The sequence below is a fragment of the Pezoporus wallicus genome, unplaced genomic scaffold (assembly GCF_028554395.1).
Source record: "Pezoporus wallicus isolate ANWC-B61680 ecotype Strahan unplaced genomic scaffold, APGP_CSIRO_Pwel_v1 contig_5524, whole genome shotgun sequence".
Lineage (NCBI taxonomy): Eukaryota > Metazoa > Chordata > Aves > Psittaciformes > Psittacidae > Pezoporus > Pezoporus wallicus.
In genome coordinates this window covers 1,612,243-1,635,509 of record NW_026636622.1, presented here as the reverse complement: position 1 = coordinate 1,635,509, position 23,267 = coordinate 1,612,243, and the positions used below count along the sequence as shown (strand labels likewise).

Sequence of the window (23,267 nt, the reverse complement as noted above, 5' to 3'; positions counted from 1 at the left end):
GAAGATTTGACTGTAGTTTTACACCTGCTTTAACATATGATGGCAAATTAACATTACTGTGCTCAAAATATTTTGCAGAGACAGAGTTTCCAGCAAGTGTAGAAGTACACATTCATTTATATTTTGTGGTCTGAAAAGGATGGATGATCAGCATTGCAGAGTTGCGCCTCACTGGCTTGCTGAAGGACACAGTGTCTCATTAGTCTTGCATGGACTGAAACACTGCATTCTGCCTGATTTTGAGCACTTAACGAAGGTGCCTCATTATGGAAGCCCTTCACACAAATCTTTCTTTAGATTTTTAGGCACTGACATTTTACATTTTTAAGGTTAGGCAGGATACCTTCTGCTATAGGTTCTGGATATATTTATGCAGCCTAATTAACCTGATCACTCTTACAGGAGCTTTTGAGACTGTGTTTATTTAAAGCATAAGAGGTTTTGGTCCGGCATGAATTTGGATGCAGTGTAAGTCAACTCTCGCCTTCATATTTTTGACAGACAGTTCTGTGTTGCAAATTACATCATGTTCCTAGGCTTCATGACAGCTACATGATGTTCAGAAATTAAGGATGGACAGTACTCTGTAAGCTTTTGCATTTTGTCCTCGTAGTGATTTTTCCAAAGTGAAGATCTTTTAGCATTTCCAGTGTTATTCCTGCAGCTTTGAGGATGATGAATATAATAGGCATGCACCCGGGACTCAGCCTCCACATAATAAAAGTGTGCAAAACTAAAGCTGATAGGATTGTAGCAAAATCTGAAACATGCATATTAAATAGCTGGAATTCCTTATAGTACTTGAATTCATTCATAGTGTTTAAAATCTTTTAAGTCAAAGTTGTCTGCAGAGCGTTTGCGTGTGTGACGTGAATGCATGAATATGTAAGTATGCAAGACTTTTAATTACCCATTAAAATTCTATTGTTCTTAAAGTCTTTTGTGGTTTCCTGTCTAATGCAGTTTTCTTAGCTTTCTGAGGAGTTTGCTGAAAGCCATACAAGTACAAATTAAAACTAGTATATCTTGCAGATAGCTGCTTTTAAGTCTTTATGAAACAGTGAAAGATAGGGCTACTTACCACATGCCTGCAGCCCAAACGCTAGAGTTCTGTGCTGCATCTCAGGGTTTTCTCTCATTAATCTTAGTAGAGCATAGGCAGAAAGGATCCAGGGCTTATCTATGTCAGTGTGTATGCTATGAATGATTTTTTGATGGCAAAGTTATTCTGAAATTACTCTGTAATATTTGGCTGTGTGTAAGGTCCTCCTGAGATAATGACCAAGTATGCCTGTGTAGTGTTTGTATAAGTAGATGTAAAGCCACTGTTGTCACTGTGGTTTTAGGGTTCGGATGAAGAGAATACAGTTGCCAAACTTCTAACATAATCTGAAACGGTATCTGGGGATTTCCTCCTCCAATTTAATGGTTGTGTTAATTTCTGGCAGTTTTTCAATGGTGCCTTTTGGGTTTGGTCACCAAAATAAGTATAAAACCAAGTCCTACATAGGAAACTAAATCTATGCGAGGATGAGGATTTCCTTCCTGTTCGGAGAAACATCTGCATTGGTTCAAAAGAGGTAATGCAGCTTCAGCTAGCAAAGGAACCTTTTGCTTTTTACATTCATGTTATAATTTTAATAATTTTTGTATTAAGATGATTATTTCATCAAATTATTTCAGCAATTGTCATGTTACTTGTGTTCTGCATCATAGTAATAACTGTTGTTACAGTGAGCAGTTTCTAGACCTTTCCTCAGAGCTAACATTTCTTACTAACTTCAGTTTATTTCAGACATTGCTAACCTATCTTGTAATGCTAGTTGTATTTTCCTTCTTTAATGATATATAAATCTAGAGGCACATTAAGGGAGTTAATCTGTAGTCTGCTGAATGCATATGAATTAATGCAAGGGGAAAAGTAACTGCAGTTAAGCAATATCCTAGTTGTATATGTGGGGTTTAATGTTAGCAGTATTATCTTTTAAAAATGTGAACCACAGAGTACTTTGTGCTTGTCTTAGCAGTCATATATGATGTTTCTTTTTAAAGGATTTAAAGCCCAGTAATATAGTAGTAAAGTCAGACTGCACTTTGAAGATTCTTGACTTTGGACTGGCCAGAACTGCAGGAACTAGTTTTATGATGACGCCTTATGTAGTGACTCGTTACTACAGAGCACCAGAGGTCATCCTAGGGATGGGATACAAAGAAAACGGTCAGCAACTATAGTCTTTCTTTGGCATAGCTTTATCTTTTGTTTGGCACACCACATTTTACATGTTAATGTTTTTTTCAAGCTGTAAAAATTTTATAAATTAGCCTTGTGACCAAAATGCAGATTCTGGATACACCAATTTGTTTATTCAGCTCAACCCATTAGAAATGTTTGCATTTAATAGGAGAAGAAATTGAGGGCCTTGTTTGTTTAAAAATTCAAATAACTTGCCTAGTAGATCAAGTTTCATCCAGGAAGATCTGGAAATATATTTTCTTAATTTGTGGTATGTACCTTGATATACCTCGACCTGACTTTAGTCTTGATGAGGGTGTAAACTGTAATTCATCAGTAAATGTGTGTCCTAAATTTAATGTTTAAATAACTATATTCAGTGTAGCCTTTCAGGACATAGGTAACTTAAAGGCTGCTGAGGAACAGACAAGTTAAAACTGCCTACTGTGGCAACTAGCCTACTTCAGTCCTGTCGCACTAAGTCCTTGCTGAGAAAAGATCTTGAGATAAGAATGCAGATAGTACCTTCATGAAGTATCACAGATTCTTTGGGCTTGATGGTCCTTGGATGAATTCTAAGGAAATTGCCTTATTTTGTACCTCTGCTTGCATACATCCCTTGTCTTTATACTCACTCTGTGGCCCTTCTCTCAATATCTTCTATAAGCATATAAGGAAAGGATACAGTATTTGAGGGAAAAACATGATAAAGTACATTGCAGATCCTGAATGAAACATCTAGTATCCTTTAGGAAACAAAAGTAATGTGTCATTCCTGAAATTCTGTTGTAGTGGCCCCAATTCTGCTGCCATTTCATTGATCTGCTGTCCCTGTGGTCAGTTCTGCTCACTTGGTGTTTCCACCTCAGGCAGGCACACTTCACAGAGGCCACCATTTGCTCAAGGTATTTTAAACCCTCTACTGATCTGTCTTCCAGAAAGGCCCATGAGATGCCATGATGCTTGAAGCTTTGTTAGCTGTCTCCTGCTGGTATGAGGCATGGCTCCTCAGGTTACTGACACAACTGGGGCTTGCTCTCCTTTTCAGGGTTCTTAATATAGTCTGGAAACTTGCCTAGCAACTGCATACCATTACGGCAAAGTAACTTAAGGTTGTGTGTAACCGATAGCTGCTATGTGCATAGAGAGTTGATTTTGTTATCATTTATAAAAGCCAAGAATAGTATCATTTATAAAAGCCAAGAATAGTAACTTCTATCAGTGTTGACAAGGAAAAAAGCCATATCAAAGGAATAAGAATAGGCCTTTTTTGCAAGGCTGTGGTTTTTGTATCTGTTTGGATAGTTAGTTTGCATGACAGGGTATACTTTCTTCAAATGGCCTCCAGGGCTGGCTATTTTTCCCATAATTTAGAAGTCAGAAGTTGAGTGGACCAAGCCTAATGGTTTTCTGTTTTGTTTTGGTTTTTTTTAACCGCTAAAGTTTTGTAGAAAGCATATATTTAAGTTTCTTTGTTTTTTCTCCAGACTTTATATTGGCCAGTTTAGAGAGACTACATAAAAGAACCTAAAACTGTAATCTGAGTCATGCAGCTGTCTTACAGAAGGAATTGGTACAATGGAAGTCACAAGCTTTATGATTTAGCTTGCCTATTTTACATTTATCTCTGTAAGTAATTTTGACTTGCAAAAGTGTGAAACATTCTTTCCACTAAAATGTTAATTAGGTTATAATTGAAGTTAAATAGATTGTGTTCTAGAGCACCTTGTCATGCTAGTGACAGTCCTGTTCCTTAAGCAAGCATGTATTGTTTTGTGAAGCAGAATATCAATAAAAAGTTACTTTCATATGAAAAACTATCTTGTCTTCACAAAGCCAAATACACGGTTCTTGAGTTGAGAGTGACACTTCCGGAGGATGTAAATCTGTGGGCTGAGTCAGAAGTCAGTCTGCATTTCCATATAGACTGTTGTCATTGAAAAGCTACTTCATAAATTGTTACTCTTCTAAGTCACTGCCTGATCAGTTTCCTCACTGTGGAGCTACCCTGATACGGAGGCAGATATCAAGGATGTACTTACAGTAAGAACCACGGGCTGTCCGGAGTTCTCACCTTTTAACATCGATGCCTAATTTATCCCTTTAAAACTCACAGTTAAATTACAAGCTAACTTATTTTAGAGTTAAATATTGAAAATTCACAGCTAACTAGTGGTTAACGTTAACATTCAGTTTAGTTGAACAGGGTCATCTGGTAGCTTTATGCCATTTCAGTGCCTTGCTGAACTTATGTGGGAGGATTGCAATGTATGTTTTGATGACTGAGAGCACTGTTCTTTTCATACTGTATGATACACATAGGAAATTTTACTTGTTTTAAAACTAGCAAAGATCCCAGACAAACCAATTATAGAGTTAACTTCTTCATTGGTTTTGATACTGAAGAAGATAAAGCACATTTAAGTGTATTACATTAAGAAACCAGGTCTTGCAAACTCAAGAAATTCTGAACTGAAGGACACCAAAAATGCTCGTGCACACATACCTTAACATACTTTGATTTATGTGCAGTTATGTGCATCATTATCAGGAAGGAAGCTCTGAAAAGCAAGGAAACCCCTAAACCATCTGAAGCAAATACTTTTAACTTTCCTAGTATGTGCACTGGTTTAACTTCCTTTGCCCGTGCTATTTTTTCTCTTAGTATTATAGAAAATAGTAACTTCTCTCCAAACAAGGTTTTTAATAAAAAAATACACTCTGACAAGCAATAGGTTTTTAAAAAGATTTTTCAAGTCTGTAATGATATTGTACTCAGTCTTTTATAGATTTATACACAGGAGCAGTCCTCAGTGTACAGTTAGTCTAGCTTAACAAAAAAGTCAGAGACCTATAAGTAGGCAGGCTTTGTTTGATTAATGAAAGCAGCAATCCAAAACACCCCCAAACATCATAAATTTGGTTTTGTAGGATGACCAGAAGAGTGGTTTCTACTTTTTTTTGTCACCTCTGAAGTAATTTGTCTTCTGAGGCATGAAGATAGGTCATTGACTCATGCTATTGCTCTTCCCAGGCTTCTCCATGCAATTATGGGTGTCATTTTTATCATGTTGGACACAAACTAATTATGACAGAGTTGGGTATGTTTTGGTTTTTGATAGCAGTAGATTGTTTTGCAGGTGAAAAAGCCAACAGAAGGAATTTTATTTTAAAAGTCAAATGCAAAACTTGGCTGCTGATCTTTGGGTCTCTAAGCCAAAGAATGTGTATTTTTTTAAGTATTTGAAAAGAATTTTTAAAGAAAAAACACCACTAGTCATAAAATGTTGTCAAACATTTTTTAAATGAACCAGGCCCTTAATTTTGACCTATTAATGTGTACAACTATGATCTCATATGATTTAGATCCTATTTTAGAGGAACTATAAATAAGGGGGAAGGAATATTTTCAGTAAGAAGCAACATTATTTGCTTGATATTGTTGAGCTCCTCCAGAGCTTTTACAAGTGATTTTTATTATACAACTGTTCTCATAAAAGTATTTATAATAGTACAATTTCGTTATTATGATTTCAAGAAAACTTGTGCATCCAGAGTTAATAACATCTCTGAAAGCAACCACAAAAGAAATTGGCATACCTGTGAAAAGTAAACTTTTGCATCTTTGAGTATGTCTTCTGAGTGATTTATTTTAAGGTATTGTAGAAAATGTGTACTTTGTACTCCCCCACCAAAAAAAAAAAAAAAAAAAAAAAAAGGATTTTGAGTTTTTCTTTTGTACAAGATGTTATTTCAGCATAACTGGAGAAATATTTTTAAAAAATAATTTTATTTGAAAATCTTATAGGAGCATACTAATATTGTCATTAACTGATCCTCTAAAATTCTGAATGATCTTTTACTGATTCTGTTTGCTTTTTATTTAAAGGGAGAGAGAGATGCATGGTAATCTGACTTGTAGAAAATACTTCATGGCAAATTTAAATTCCTGTGTAATAACCAATTAATTCTCCTCCTAAATGTTTAGATGCACAATATTTTTAAAGGTTGGTTTACTTTGCTACTTCTAAAATTATTCCTACAAGTACAATGGAATTACTTCCCTGAAACACCGTTGATGCTCCAATCTAGTCTATTGGCAGAGGTAGCTTTGCAAGCCTCAGAGCTTGGAGAAGGGCTTTACTCTGCTTGATTCCTGTGTATCCCTCTCTCTTTCTCTCTGCTCTAGCTCTTGCTCTAGCACTGTGTTAAACAAAAGGATGTTTTTCTGCCTTGCATTTGAGACAGTTAAAAGCTAATCCTTATATATGGTATTTTAAAGTGTTTTCATTGATTAATATAAAGAGTCGCTCTTCTTCCTGTGCTGTCTCTGCAGTTTATAGAATGCAGTCATGTTATGCTTCTTTTAATTTTAAATGACTGTTTGCTTTGCTTTTCCTTCTTTTTGTGCTACAAACATAGTGGATTTATGGTCTGTGGGGTGCATTATGGGCGAAATGGTTTGCCACAAAATCCTGTTTCCAGGAAGGGACTGTATCCTTGTGCTGCTGCAGCAGGTTGAATTAGTTAGGAAGTGATTAACCATTTTATTGATGTTGTGTCATGAAAATGCATATTGTACAATTTTTTTTATTAAATGAACATGGATTTTTCTTGTGATATACTTAAAAAAAATTAAGAGCTTCATTTATATTCAGGCTGCATCTAGCAGTAGGACATAGTCTCTGCTGGTCCTGTAGTTAGCATACATTCACCTTCACTCATTTTCATTACACACGCTTTTTATAGTCACTTCATGTTTGTGTGTCTAGATGTTTTTATTTACTTTATTTTAATAACTATCTTTTATGTTAATACCATTGCATTTTGTTTTCAGTTGACATTTGGTCAGTTGGGTGCATCATGGGAGAAATGATCAAAGGTGGTGTTTTATTTCCTGGTACAGATCGTATCCTTACCTTTGGCCTAGGATGTAGTTGTAAAGGGTCAAAAGATACTGCAGCTATATAGTTCCAGATTAAGGTGGTTCTAATTTGTAAAATTCTGGTTTTAAACTGCCTTTTTAAAATACAATTTGCAAGTTCATTATTTTGCCTCCAGGAAGCTGCAAAAATTTCTACAGTTGTACCATTTAAAGCAAACCCACAATGTAGCATTAATGTGTATGACTGTCTTTAGAAATTAATACTAAGTAAGATGAACAAAATACCACTTGGGCAAACAGGCTTATTTTTCCTTCCTCCTTTTTAATTTGTTTTCCTCTTTTTTTCTTTTCCCAATTTAACACAGTGTATGTCCATTGCTTTTGGGTGTTGTCACATTTAAGACAGATTTTTTTGTTTGTTTGTTTTGTTTAGGTGCTATTTTACTGGTTCACATGCATTGCTTTTTGCTTTGGAGATCATTTATATGTAATAACTTACTAATCTTGTTTACTACCTAAGCATGTTAGCAGTTGTTAACTCTTTACATTCCATAGGAAATGTTTACCAAAAATTCCTAACCTGCTTCATTGGTTACACTCTGGAGTTTTGGAGTTTTGTATGCTGAAATGATCCTGCAAACGGCTTTCAGAAATATCTGGCACTTCTGTCTCTCTGTTCCATGAATGGCTTTGTGGTATCTGTGTGTCCTGTGAACAATACTTCAGACAAAGGGTCTGCTCCAAGTGAATAGAGCTGAAACGTCTGGATCATTGCTAAAATTAGTGGATCTAATTGGAATTTGGCATCTTGTTTTACTGGTGGTTATACATCAGAAATCTTTCCTGCTTTTGCTGCAGGTTGTTTAATAACTGATACAGTCCCATTTGGGATCAAGATTGGGTGAAAATTTTGAGGCACAGTGAAGAGATCCATGGCATTCTTCCTTTCACACAGCTCTGTCATTGCATGAGCTGCACCATGCTTAGCTTTATGCATCTGGTTTGCTAGCATGGCTTTTCAATTTAAGCTCAGTGCCATACAGTTTAAATACTTTTTTTTTTTTTAACTCTCCCAAGGCCTCTACTAAAGCATTGTAGAGATTGAAAATCTCTATGTAAAGGTCTGCTGTTAAGTTTTAAGAACGTAAGAGGAGGCCTGCTACATCTGACTGAAGGTTTATGTAGGCCAGTATGCAGTTTATGGTGGTAGCCAAAGAGAAAAAGTTGGGAAGAATATATGAATAAGTGCATATAAATTTTTACCTGAGCTCTCTCCCACTATCTAACCATCTGCAAGTAGGAATTCCTGAGCCAGATATTTTCTTATTCAGTAACATGTTTTAAATTCTTATGTTGAGAACAAGTCAATCTCCACTGTACCTTGTGTAAACTTCTCAGTTAAGACGTTCCGTATGCATCCTTGAAACTCTTTAACTTTCTGCATTTGAGGCTCTGCCAAAACTGTCATTGATATGTGGGGGCCAAGATTCCATCCTCTGTGTGCCCACTGGTGCTCAGTGTTGCATGTTGTTGGTGACAGATCACCAACTTGGGAAAGTCCAGCTGGGCTGAGGTACTCAAGATGGGAAAGAAGGACAAAGCATCTGCAGGGGTAATTCTTATGAGTATCTGGAGTACTGTGAATATGTGTTCAGATTCGGAGGTGAGGTCTTCTCCAGAACCTAAACAATGCCTTTATTTAAATTTGTTTAATAATCTTTTGTGAGCCTTTTAATTTTCTGTTTCTCAGAGGTATATCCTTTGCTAGTTAATTACAATTTTGAGTAAAATACATGTTGCCTTGACTACATTATCATAGTCTTTCATTGTTTCACAGTTTTCTCTAAGATGGTCCTAATTAATGATGATGAACTTGTTATCTTATTATAATTTTCTGTGTTTTGTCTCTGTTGGTTATTTCATGTGGTTTTAACATAACTTTCTAGCCAAAAATTAGACACTGTGTTTTTCTTAGCTGTATAACCTTAGATATTGATCAATGGAATAAAGTTATAGAGCAGCTAGGAACACCATGCCCCGAATTTATGAAGAAATTACAGCCTACAGTCCGAACTTACGTGGAGAATAGACCTAAATATGCTGGATATAGTTTTGAAAAACTCTTTCCAGATGTCCTTTTCCCAGCTGACTCTGAACATAATAAGCTTAAAGGTAAGCTCTACCTTCTGTGTAAGTTTTACAACTGTGATGTATTGAACAGTAGCATATCTTGGTTTTATTCACTGTAACATTGTCTGTCTAAGGATTTAAATACTACAGTATAATGGGAGTGGATGAGAGTGAGAGTGCTGGTGTATGCTTACATCCACTTTCTCGTTTCTAAAACAGCTCCTATTCTGGAGATAACTTTGTAAAGAAAAGTAAATATATACATTCCTCTCAATGACAGATGCCAACATGATTTAGAGAAGAGTGGGAGGAGGGTGGCTTGGAAGTTGTGTAGGCAGAGCTGATCTTCTTTCTCTACGGAGGAGAATAAAGGTTTTATATTCATAATACATATCCTGTAGTTACTGAAATAGCTCATTGGTTTGAAAAGTCATCTACTCAGTGGAGTCAGAGACTCACCATATTATCTGTGAGTAACAGTACATGACAGTTTTTTCTCCATAAACTGAGAGGGGTAATAGGTGTTTGCCCACTGCTATTCCAGACAAGGCTATGCTGCAAGCTGAGTTCTATTTTACTTAAGGATGTCTAAGGGGTGCTTATGCTGCTTACATTATATACTTATATACTATAAGTAGCTTATGCTACTAAGGGGTGCTTTATGCTGAAAATGCGTAGTGAAACATGTCCAACCCCTTTCCCACTTGTGTTAATTCTCTTCAATTTTTTTTTTTCGTCCATCAAATGGACCACATTCCTAAACCCCAAATTCCCTGAGGGTTGCATAGATATTAAACTGGAATTTGTTTACTCTATGTCTCCTCTCCTTAGGAGCTTTGAAATACTGTTCAGTTGCACTGTGTGTGGCACTGGTCTAAATAGAAAATTTCACTTTTGCAGCAAGTCAAGCAAGGGATCTGTTATCAAAAATGCTGGTTATAGATGCTTCTAAAAGAATCTCGGTGGATGAAGCCCTGCAGCACCCCTACATCAATGTTTGGTATGATCCCTCAGAAGCAGAAGCTGTAAGTTCTTGTTTTAGGTCTCTGATTAGGAAGGTACTGGACTAAAGCAAACTCGTGATGCTTGATATAACTGCTTGAAAGATTATTGATTGATCTACACATTTCACTAGAAGCTTAAATGAGCCATAATCATTTTTACTGACATGGATAGACTTGTTTATTAGAAATAGTATTAAGAATGGGTGCAAACTGAAGTACCTGTATGTGTGTATGTTCATGTACAATTGCATATAATCTCCTGGGCATGTTGCAGTGCATACGAAATCTTTCATTTAGGGTTCTAATTTCTCAAGCTTCAGTTATTTGACTTGATTGTCCTTGGTAGGTTTCTGAGGTATTTACTCCTGGGTGAGAGAAACATTTTCATTAGTTGTAGCAATTGATAGTACTCATAAACTGTGCTTAAGCAAAATCAGAGTATGAGATTTTGAGCTTTCAGTCATGAACACTGATGAGCAAAGGGACTAATTGAAATTTTTTCTTAAAATTCATTTCAGGAAAATTTCAGCTTGTGAAAAAAGTATCCTTTTTTAAAAAAGGTGGTTGGTGAATGTGGTTGACCCACAAAGAATAGAAAAGGATGCTTGATGTAAATGGTGAAGTTAGATTTCTGCTGATCTATAATAGAGGGAAAAGTTAGTAATTAGCAGTAAATAGATAAAAAGGGCTGCTTGGGCTGGAGGTGGCTGCATTTAGGAACTCTGACCGGACTGTTCAGTTTCTGTTTTAATTATTATAATAATGTAAGCAAATCTGTTAATCAGAAGAACTTTAAAACATGTAGCAGCACCTAGAAAATAGGCCAAGTCCAAATACAGGAGAACACGTGACCATGTAAATGCAGTATTTTTTTGATCAGGTGCATATTCTGAGTACCAATTTTATTTTTCAGTTGTTCTGGTTTATATCCATTTTAATTGCTTTAACCTGAGTTAGTTTTGTTTTTCAGCCTCCACCAAAGATACCAGATAAACAGTTAGATGAGAGGGAGCACACGATAGAAGAATGGAAAGGTAAGAAAGACATTTTAGGTATAATAAGGCTTTTGGGAGTAGGCTAGGTCCCAGTGATTACTGTTGTTAAGGTTCTTCTGAGCAACCCAATAATATTTACTTAAACTGCTTGGATTAGCAAGGCAGTAGATCAGTGCTTCACAAGCTCTTGATCGTTGTGACGCTAAAAATTTTCCTGCAAAGGTGCTAAGCCTTTGTAGTGAGCTTAAGTCCTGTGCATTTCAGTCTCGTTTTGCAAATCACAAAGGCAGTGTTTCTAGGGAGGGTAACTCTTCTGGACCAACTGCTACAACTGAAAAAGATGCAAGAGCTTGAGTAATATAAGCCTGAAGTAGAAGCACTAATCTTCAAGTGAAGAGCATACCAGCAGTAACTAGACTCCTTTTAAATCAAGCAGAGGATTTGAAAGAAGAAGCTATAAGGAGTGTTAGTGATAGGCAAGGTAGTTGAAGTTACAACTGGTGTTGAGAAGTTGATGGTTATCAGCTACAGGATCCTGAGGAAGTACCTGAATTTGAGGTGTGGAACAGGTAGTAGTATGACATAAGTCTCGTAGCCCCAAGAGCATGGTCTTTAGTGTTCAATACTGGTTTAATATCTATATTTCCTAGTCATATGAGTTGTAAAATGATAAAGTATAAGGGGAACATATTTGTTACTTGGAAAGCTTATGCTTCATTTTGAAAGCGCTTCTAAAAGGGTGGTGTAATTGCAGAGGTTTTAGTTCTAAAAAAATGCAGATCCAGACTGCAGGCTATAAATGCTTCACTTAAGCAAGAATTTAGTGCAATTGAGTGTTCTAATACTTCGTACTGAAAATGTCCAGAAAGGGATATCAGACCTCTATAACCTTTTTATCCCCAGAGGGAAAAAAGACAAGGCAAATGTTTTGTGAATCATTTATGACATTGCATTGTGTTGGCTGTAATGGACACTACTACCATACTTTTAAGTAGCTTTCTATTAGAAACTAACTTTTAATCATAAAGGCAGAGATAAGGAAAACTGTGGAAATTCCTCCTTCCGGGCAATGTGATCTCCCTTTTGAGGCAGATGTGCTGAAGTTATTTCAAGCAATATGGAGTTTACTTTTGAGACTCCCACAGCCCTTGAAATTGTAATTCTTAAATGCTTTTTTCTTCTAAACTGTTTGTACATTGCATTAGTTTGGCAGTGACAGATCAGAAGTATTCAGACTGTCAGCTGTTATGAGTTGCATTTAACATGTTTAGTCCCTTTTTTCTATTGTTACTTCTGTAGATTCACAGCTGAAGTATTTTCTGAGTAATAGGCTGCCATTAGCCTCGAAACCTTTTGGCCAGTACACAGGGTGCATGATTGATATGTGTTAGAAGCACTTCCAAACTATTTAAGGATGAGGAATTTTCTGTACCTGGAAAATAAAGTTGCTTTCATTTGGAGTGGCTAGTTATGTGCCAGTATTGTATTGCATTTTGTGGTGATCTGGACCTTTAGATGTTGTTGCTGAAGAAATTTAGTGGCAAATATATGTCAGGAGGATGGCAGAGTTGTATGGGCTTGTTTCTACCTATTTCTTTGAAGCCTGCTGATGAGTTTATCTGTACCAAAGAATCCATTGATAAAAACTGAGTGATTAAGACTCCATTTATCCTCAGGTCCTGAAGCAGCCTGGACAAAAGAGTCTTAGCAGTATCAGTGTGTTCTCGAGAATGGCAGACCGCTGTAGCTCCAATTTAAAATAATTGTACATTTTTATATCACTTGCCAGTTGTTACGTAGTCTACAGCCTGTTGTTCAAGCCTAATTCCGAACAGTACTGAATCTATGAAATTCATGTACATTTTAATGGGAGATGTATTATCAATCCAGTCTTGGATTTGCAAATTCATTTTTTGCCTTCGTTTCTCTGCACTTTCAGAGTTGATATACAAGGAAGTCATGGACCTGGAGGAGAGAACCAAGAATGGGGTTATACGTGGACAACCAGCCCCTTTAGGTTGGTTACAATAAAAGAATAGTACAAAGCTACATTGAGGTGTAGGTCAGGAGGGAGTAAAGCTGTTCAAGATATTTGGGAGTAACTGAACTCAAACATATGGCTCTTAAATTACCAGTAATCCCTTAAATTCTTTTTGAGATACTGCATATTTGAATTAAATGTATGGGGTTGACACCTCTTTTTGTTAATCTATTAAATTCCTCTATTATTGTCCCTGTGTAACTGATGCTTCATTCATTTCAGTCCTCAAGAAACATCTTGGTAGGTAGTAGTGCTCTATTGCCATAAGATGGTTTGATGTGTAATGTGTAACTGGTGTGGTTTCAGATAAAGATATAACCACTATTTTCATCTACTGAGTAGACGTAGCAGTAGATGTGATTTCTAGGTGGGAAAATTACAGAGCACTTTCAGAAACTGTTGCTGAATTTTGGAGCAAAATGTGCCCTTTAACTGGCCATTGATAGGACTCATGCACTGCTGAAAAATGATGGTAAAAGTTGGACAGCTGTAGTGGAGTGCGCTCAGAGTTCACTGAAGTCCAGACTCTGTGTATCTGAGATTGAATCTATGCAGTCTGGCTGGACACCAGCTATTACCCAGCCTGAAGGGGAGGATCTGATGGGGAAAAAAAACAGGCCCCTTCTTTCTTTAATAAAATATGTAGATATATTCTAGCTTTGCATCTCAACATTTTGTAGGGCATCTCATTTCTGCCTTTATGCAGTATGGCCTTTCTGTGATTTATGCAGGACTATCTGTGATTTTTAACCTTCAGCCATCAGCATTTACTGTGATTTGACAGGTATCGTGCCATGTGAGTTCTGTGGTTCGTGACGTACCATTCATTAAGGCCTGTATTAAAGACTTGTGGGTTTTATTTACTTTGACAATAGATTGAAACAATTCTTCAAACTTGCCAAAACAGGGGAAAGTCATAACTATTAGGAAGAAACAGACTAATGCAAGTACTGAACCATGCAACTGTATCTGCAACTGATTTGCTGTTTTGTTTCTCATAGCACAGGTGCAGCAATGATCAATGGCTCTCAACATCCATCTTCATCGTCATCTGTCAATGATGTGTCTTCAATGTCAACAGATCCAACATTGGCCTCTGATACAGACAGCAGTCTAGAAACCTCAGCTGGACCTCTGGGTTGCTGTAGATGACTACTTGGTCTTTTGGGGGGTGGGCGGGGGGTCCTTTTAGTCATTAATAGGGCACCTTTAAAATTTGGTGGTATTTTTGAGTGTTTTTTCAAAAATAATCGTAGAATTCATCATAAAGTGCTGTAATTTTAAACTGTAAGTTGTGTTAAAAGCAGCCACTTTTTTGCTGTAATTAACTGTAAAATATTAAACCTGATAATTTTTATTGTGGTTTTAAAATCTGCATATTTGCTTTATTATTATGCTGCTGATGTTTTTTTACTGAATTTGTAAGATTTGTTTTATCAAAGCACATATTAATGTTGTGGTCATTACCATATAATGAATTATTTAAGATTTTATAGGTTTTCAATTTTTTAATTAGAATTTATTCCAGATGTTTTGTTCATGATATCCTTCAAAGTTTTATGCTTGGTCATATGTTCATGTCCAGGTGAAGGGGGAGGGAATTCAGTGCAGCCAGCTGTAGTTTGGGCATGCTACTCTGGTGCTGGCAGTGAACAAAATCCTCTTTTATTTTGGCCACTTGCCTGTAATACTTCAGCAAAAGCAACAATTAGTGAATTTTTTTTTGAGAAACAGTATACAATCCTTGGCAGAGTAATCGCATCTGAACAGTTTTATGAACTTAAGGAAGCAAAGCATATCTTCAAAGCTGCAGAAATATCTAGCTTAACAAAGTAATGTGATATTTTCTGCAGAGTTGTGGCATGCCAAATCTTGTGATTGCCATAAAACACAAGGATACTTCATGAATAATACATTGCAATGCCAATAAACTGTTTACTTCTAGCTTGTAGCCTGTTTTTGTACACACAAAATGAAGTGTATCCAGGATGTCTAGACTGCCAAGAGAGAAAACGTATATGCTGTAGCTATACTTTCATGTAATATGTGATTCTTGGGAGTTTTATTTCTTGCTAGTTTTGTCTACGAAGGCAAGTGCTTTTTGGGTAAAAGAGGGAATGACACAAATGCAGTGGGGCAAAATGTCAGCTGTTCTTTCTCCACCAAAAGTAACTGATTGCTAAAAACCATAGGAGAACCTCAGGATTTCTGTAGCTAATGCATTAAGTGAGCAATATATGCCATCCAAAGGAGGGAGAAGTAGTGCTGTATAAATTATTATTTATCTTCTTCATTTCACCATGAGACCAGTGTAGCAGAAATCTTAATAATGGTTCATTTTAAGTCATAAATATTCAGTAGTTTACAGCACTGATGCTCCAGGTTTCAATACACTTTTTAAACAAAAGATATATTGAAATGTATAGAACAGTTACTAAATAGTCATGTAAAATGGTGCTGCTCTTCACAGAAGTATTTTAACTGTTTACATTTTATATTTGCAGAATGATTTATGTGTAACTGACTTAAGTTTGAGTTTAACAATCGTTCAGAATTTATTCCTTTGGAAAATGCAGATTTTTTTTTTTTAGTGAAGCTAGGCTGTACAATTGATTGCCTTGTGTAGATGCATATTTTGTGTAGTGAATTAGAATGTGAAGAAGAATTTAAATTAGTAATGCTCACAAAAGTGAGCATAAAAGAATACCGAAGTCTTGCCAGGCGCAGAGCATAAGCAAATAGTGTAACTGGCTACAGAGGTCATCCAGGAATGACAGATGTTCTTCAGTGTGGTTCCTTCTGCTTGTTGGGTTAAATAGGTATGTTTTTGAAGTTGTAATTGAAAGAGGAAAAATCATCTTTGCAGTAAGTTTCAGAAGAAATAGGAGTGATAGTAATGCTTCCAATATCTAATACGTCATCTTAGAAAACATGCAGGGTTACAAGAAATGGTAATGTCTCAAAGATGGCTTAAATTCTGTTTTCCTGGCCTGGCTAGACTACTGGTAAGTGCTGTGTGCATGTAATTTTGCTTTCCTCACTTGTATCTGATACTTCAATATTGCCTTTCTAAACCATATTTTTTAAGGCAATTATTTTTAAAGGATCCTGCCAAACTGTATATTACCTCAGAAGAGGCAGGACATGTTTGGATTCATCTAGCACTGAAACATAGAAAATCTGCTCAAGTTCAACAGAGACGACAGAACAGTCTATTCTGTAGAGGTTTTTTTAATCGAAGTTTAAGCTGTGAATTAAGCCGAATTTTGGTCATACAACAGTACTCCATTGTTACATAGGGTCAAATAATATTCTCATCAGCCCAACGTAATGAAGTCAAGACTGACAAAATCAACTTCTGATGCCTGTAAATGCTGTTAAGAACAGAATTTGGTAAATATAACTGCTATGTAAATTTATTTTGGACCCCTCCAGATTGCAGCGGTGATTGAAGTATTTTGAAGCTTTGAAATAATTAATAATTTTTGCTATTCCTTTCCAGTGTCCCAAAGAAAAATAGCTTTAAAAATTAAGTTCCTGGGTTTTACCACAGTGTGCTGTGTTTTAAAACTTCACTGAGTTCATGAGCTCTTAAGGAGAATTGAGTTTTTCTTCTTTCAAGGTAGGGTTAATCATAGAATGTTTTGGGCTTATGAGTGGGTGGGTTTGCCCACAGCAACCCATTGCAGTTTGAGTGAACTATGCTTAAAGGGATTATTTCAGTAAGGTCAGAGCTTTGCCTGTGGAAATGTATAGTTCACTTTTGGCACCATCTGCAGAGCAGTGTTGCTTTTCTTTTCCACTCTGTTGCCTGAATTTTAGGCAGATCAAAGTGATGGTAAATTCAGATTCAGTAACCAAATTATCACAACAACATGCTAGTTTTAACTTTCCTTTATATTTATTGAAATATAAAATTATTTCAGAAATAGTTGCACACTGCCACTGATAGCAAACAAATGGGCAGCTGGAGTTCAGCTGCCTTTGTCTAGTTATGATGTTAGATTGTATACTATCTAATGCACTGTACAATTTTATTCTTAAAGTATTATTAAGCTTTATTTTAGTCTATAATTCCAAAATATTCTCATGACAGCAGGCTTCACTTAAAGTGCGTGCAACTTTGCTCTTCTAGGGCTGTTCCAGTTCACTGGGAATTGGTAGGGATGGAATTACAGTGAGCTGTCTGATTTCTTATGTCAGGTGAGGTTAAAAGTTGGACAACAGTGACTCGATTAATTTCCACATTCTCTGGTCAGAACTGTGGAAGGCATCAAGGATAAAATAGCTCCTCTCTTCTTATTAGAAGTAAGTGTGCTCATGTGTGTGAGAAGCTGGACTGCTAGAGCTGTACCTGTGAGCTGAACAGCCTCAAAGCCAACTTGACCGCCCAGGTCACCTCTGCTGTATTTAGCCTGCTGAGCTGAGCAGATGTGGCACTTTTCCTTGTGTGGGTACTGCGTAGCTTGCATTTTTAGTTTTGAAGAAGCTGACTACGCTATATGCAGTAGTACCATTCTGGATAGGAATTCAGCTAGATACAAAGATAGTATTAGCATTAATTGTTATCTGCGAGTCACCCTCTGCCAACCTGCAGGTGTGAGTTCAAGGAGGTGGTGTGATTTAGGCCCAGCTAGTAACTCAGATGGGGTGAGCTCTATTCCAGGCAGTTGTGGCACTGGCACCCTCTGCTGCCTCTGTGTCTGAGTGAGCATGGTGTTACTGATATGGGTTGTTTTTACAGAGAATTGCTTCTCTGAACACAGGCTGTTTGGTTAGAGAGCAAGAATTAAGCACCTTGACAGGCTTTTGCATGAGTATAATGCCCTGCTTTAGAGTATATGGCATTCATCTGAACACTGCGTAAAGGAACATGATCTAAAAGCTTGTACAGGAGGATGGTTCCTATCTAGCCAGGGATCCAAAGTGTATGACATTAACTGTTTCCCAATTAAGATTAGAGGGGAAAGGGTCAAGAGAAGGTGGTTCACCTTACACTTGGTCTTACTGTTTCCAGTTGCTGAAGGAAGTGAATTACTGTTTCTAGATATGCTTTTATTTGCTGTTGACAGCAGCTTGTCCATGCTGTTACAATTTATTTTTCTGTCAATGTTTTGATTCTTACATTGAGGACTGGAGCTTAGGCAGATTCTTAGGTTGAGGACTGGAGCTGAGGCAGAATTGTCTGCATTTTTTAGGATTAGAATGAGGGTTTTAATGAAGAAATGTGATAAGACTCTGCTGCCTACCCAAATTTTCATTTAATTTAGTCTTAGTTAAGGGCACTGGATAAGAGTGGTATTTTAAGTGAACTCTTTCACTCCCTTCTCCTCTTTATATATCTCTGCATTACAGAAACGTGTCATGAATCAGATCACATCATTGTGTTTCTACTTCTGCAGTTAAAAATTTAAGCTAGGTTTTCTTGAACTACCTCACACAAACTTTCTATGTTTCTTAAGTAAGCAAAGCTAACCCATGCTATTGGAACTACACTGAATGTGAATAGAAAAATACACTTCCTTTAGAAAAGTAAACCTACTGGCCAATGTTGAGACAATATCAGTAAGTATGTTTCTTATAGATTTCACATAGGTTGGTCATGTGTAATATATAGCTTGTGTACAGTAATGTATATCTAGAATATTGTGTTAGCTGTAAATTGGTGATTTTATTATTGTAGTCTGGTTTTGTAGGTAAAAATAGCTTACTAGTAATGTCAGCTCATCCTTTACATTTTACAAGAGGACTAATTCTTGGTAAGCTTTGCATACAGATGAATTACTTTTGTAGGCCCAATATCTAGTCTATTTTTGAGAGTTCTTTAACTTTTATTACTAAAGTTGAGAAAAAAAACCCTAATTATTGTGATCATTCCTTCTGCCCCTTTTGAAGTATATTCTTAATTTTATTTTGTCCCAAGAAATATGAAGGGGAAGATACACCATTAAAAATGCTGAGGAAAACTGTACTTTTTTTTTTCTTCCCACATTTGATATCTTCTCCTGCTTTTCCTTTATTCCCTCCAAATAAGCTCTTGGTGGGGCATTACTGAGAACATTGTGGTTTTTTTACTCATTCATGCCATAGGTCATTATGTGTGCACCACTGGAATGTATACATTGTTATCTAGTATGTCAATTGGTTATAATGATATTTTAAATAAAAAAGGGGAAAAAAAAGAAGTCTGACCACTATGCATCTAGTGTTTCTTCATTGCTAGGCTGGAGTGGCTTTCATAATATGGCTGCAGTTGGAGACTTATTAGCATCAGTCTTTCCTGAGAATTCATCTGTTTTAAATGGTACTTAAGTTCCTGTCTTGTATGTGAGCTCACTCATGGGCACAGTGACATGTTTCTTCCATTTCCCTATTGTCATGTGCTTTGGATGTGCCACAGACTTAATACCAGGCATGTTTGTGACCACTGGGAATCCAGTCTTACTTCATTGCTGTCAACTGTAGCCATCTTCTTTCTTGGAAATGGAGCTGCTGTGATCCTGTGTTTCAGAACAAGGTAAGCCACTGGCTGTGAAGTGTAGGAAAGGCGGGCCCAGTCCTTGCACCCTCGGGAAAAATCTTTCTCAAAACTTCATCTCGGAGCAGCCTGAAGGATGTGCCTTTTGAAGAGCTCTTACTGGAGACCTAACTTGGGTGCCAGGACCACTTCCTGCACTGGCACCTCTACCATGGGGCTAAATCCTAACATAATGCCTTTCATTGCCTTCATTTCCAGCAGGGTCTCTCCATTTGTTTAAACAAAGACTCATGCTGCCTTTGAGCTGTGTTGGTCTGCATATTCTTCAGTTGTCTTTTGTGTACCTCTGTAATGGAAAGAGTATTGCAGCCTGCTTTGTTTCTCTGGACAAGCTGTTTGTGAGGTACTTTTCCAGGAATGCAGTGAGGTTCAGAAATGCCCTTTTTTATTAGCATATGTTAGCATGAAGTGTAGCTGATTCTGAGTAAACATATATTAATACAGAGCAAGGCCTGCAACAGTTTAGCTCTGCCAAGAGATTTGCCTGTGCATGACTTAGGCCAAGAACTAAACCACTCCATTGTGCTGCTGGCTTGTGTGGAACTTGCTAGTGAATGTAGATAATTCAGTAAGCTATCATTATTAATTTTCCTTTTCATATTAGAAATGCTATGGAGATTTACAGAAGGTTTTTGCTATTCTGTAACTGTTTAGCTTTGTTTTGTTGTTGCCTATTTTTTTCTTTTTTCAGTGTATGTTTGTGTTGGGTTCCTATCACTGAAAGAATTTTATGCTTTTTTTGCTTTCATAGTAGTGGAAAGGATATTCCAGGCTTGGAAGATCACACAGGTAAAACCTTTTGTCATGTCTTATTAATACTACCAAACCTGTATATTATAAATGCTTGTAAAGATCCATGAAGTTGGCAAATGAAGTGGCAGAGGGCACAGAAATGGGAGTTAAAGCTAGAAAAGAGTATATTGCCTCCTTCAAATAAAGGACATAGCATTCATGAGGTTGAACAACAGCACAAGTGCGTTCCATTTTTTGCATAATTGTCCATGATGGTAAATGAGTGTTATGCCCCTGTTCCCGTGCTTTAGAGTTTGCATCCTACCGTGGTGTGTTTCTTAGCATGAACTGGGTAGTTGTAACTTCTTGCAGGCTTTATTTACTGCAGTGGCTCATCTTTAAAAGAGCCTGAAATGTGTTCCTCATGAACAAGAGGAACAGATGTTGCTGGAGCACAGTAATAGGGAAATGGTTAGTTCCATTAATCAGTTTAGTGGATACAGTTTTGTTTGTAATACTGGATTTTATCCTGGATGCAGAGTAATATTATGTAGTGCTACACAACTGACATATGAGGCTAATCTGAAGTTGCAGCTCTAGGATAGGTGGGCTTGTTCCCCAGTTCTGCTATATGTAATGGTTACATAAGTTTAAATACTTAAAGAATATCTAGAATTGCAGCTCCATTTGATTTCTCTGAGACTTACTTAGCCAGCAAACCTGTTTAATGCCTGTCTTGCACATTTGTTTTTTAGGCTTCTAGTCAGCATAGCTTTGTTTTTAAATTTGTAGCATGCCTGAAGTAAAGGGAGTAGTAGTCTGCACTTGATAATACTGCATTTCCTGTATGTAAGTCATCTAAGGGATGTGGGATGGATATAGCGAAAGGTATCCATGTGGGGGGTAGGAATAAGAAAAGGCATTAAATAACCTGGATTTGAATGCCTACATAGGAACTTTCTTTTTACAGATGTTCTAATTGAGGAGAATTACTTACAACCCAGTTTAGGCTACTCTCTAATATTAAGGTTTATTTTGTGATGACTTAATGCCACCTAATCCACTGTGCTCTTCCAGGTCAGAATCATTGTTACAACAGTGGCTTCTCACATTATTCATCTTAATGCTGCTGTTTTAAACAAGCCACCAGGTTCCTTGCAGGATCAGTTGTGACTATAAGTAATAATAAAAGGCAGAGGGGTGGTGCATAAGAAAGGTGAGGGTGATACTGCTGCCTGCAGGTGGCAGGGCTGCCTCGGCACAGCAGCCAGGTACCGACCAGGCTGCCTCATGCCTGGGGCTGTAAGGAATCCAACACAGCTGGATATTTTGGGAAGGGAAAATGTTGTGAAATATCTGAATTAACCTATCCCTACAGCTTACTTTATCAACTTCCTTGACTTGTCTTAACCTAATCTTTCCTGGTTAAAATGTTTGGGTTTGCTTGCTTTAAATGAATCAGATTTCTGTAGGAAGAGAAGCGTTACAGTGAGGTAGAAACAAGTAAACTTCTTAATGTTTAAATATTGAAAGATTTGGATATCTGTGAGATGAAAAGAAAGTGAATACTGAAAGGTGTGCTATCTGCTGGTAGGTCAAAAAGGCTATTCTAAGGTTATTTCCAGACCTATGAGTTATATTCTTCTATAATAACAAAATACAGATTCAGATAATTTTTTGAAAATACTTGAATAAAGTGAGCACCTTCACTCCAATCTGTACTTTCCCTTCAGCCAGTTTGTGTTGTCATGGCACTTTTCCTTTAAAAATCTTTCTCCTCTGAGCCTCCCAAGCTGCCTCAGCTGTCAAAGATAGGTGCCAAGAAAGAAGGAACAGTGCTGTGAGCGTTGCCTGGCAAACAGCGTTCAAGCTGAATCTGGTGGAACAATTTTCTGTGTGCAGGTTCCACGTGGCTCAGGATGCTACAAATGTTGGGCAGAACTTCCCAAAGGAGACCCTTGAAGGTCAGCCCTGGCTGCTAGTTACTGGAAATTGCAACTCCATTCTAATGATTTTTCTGCAGTGGGAGTGATGAACTTGGGCTGCTGGGTGGTTTGCTGAACTCCTCCTGTGCCCTCATGTCCCCGTGAACTAAGAACCAAAATACCAACTGGTGTAATGAAAATGTCACAAGGCCGGTAAGTGTAAATTGGCCTAGGAAGGTTAAAGATCTCCACCCTTCACCTTTTACCCCCTCCCTCCCCCCCCCCCGTTGTACTAATTTATCTTATCATAGGTTTTTGCTATTAAAGTTTTACAGGTAAAAATCCCCTCAGCAATTGGAAGTGTTTTGATGCTAAGAATCTTCTCTGTCTGTAAGAATATACCTCTGTATCTGATCAGTACGTATCAGCTCATGAGATCCTCTTGCAGCTAATACTGCTCTATTTTTGGCTCAAAACCCCCCAGATACCTAGGGCAAAATGTGCATATTTAAAGTTCCATTGAGTTTATGTGGCCAATCTGATTATTAATCACATACATACCCTTTAATAAGTTGCATTTTTATGAAACACTGGAACTGTTTGCTGGTAAGGAACAATTTTAGTAAATTACCAAGATTTTGGTATCTTCACCTCCTTTGTAGACTTTGTTCTCCTTAAAGTGGCATCATTTTATGAAGATAATGTGAAAACAAACTTGAACAAACTTTATGCAGGGAGCAGGGGGAAAAGGAAACTCATTAAATCAGCATGTTAAACCACACTG

The 23,267-nt window shown here is 37.1% G+C and overlaps 1 protein-coding gene across 6 annotated transcripts in view; it reads left to right on the top strand.

The window, feature by feature from the left end:
- MAPK8 (mitogen-activated protein kinase 8) overlaps positions 1-15,232 on the top strand; it is a 53,016-nt gene extending 37,784 nt beyond the window's left edge. For 4 of the 6 annotated variants that reach the window (XM_057401058.1, XM_057401059.1, XM_057401055.1 and 1 more), the window contains exons 6-12: positions 2,053-2,218; positions 7,071-7,142; positions 9,108-9,290; positions 10,149-10,273; positions 11,223-11,286; positions 13,187-13,264; positions 14,295-15,232. In XM_057401058.1, coding sequence (XP_057257041.1) covers positions 2,053-2,218; positions 7,071-7,142; positions 9,108-9,290; positions 10,149-10,273; positions 11,223-11,286; positions 13,187-13,264; positions 14,295-14,440 — 834 coding nt within the window. In that variant the 3' untranslated portion in view covers positions 14,441-15,232. Of the gene's footprint in view, positions 1-2,052; positions 2,219-6,655; positions 6,728-7,070; positions 7,143-9,107; positions 9,291-10,148; positions 10,274-11,222; positions 11,287-13,186; positions 13,265-14,289 lie in introns of all 6 variants that reach the window. The other 2 variants (XM_057401056.1, XM_057401061.1) reach the window with 2 other exon arrangements.
- Positions 15,233-23,267: the final 8,035 nt, after the last annotated feature.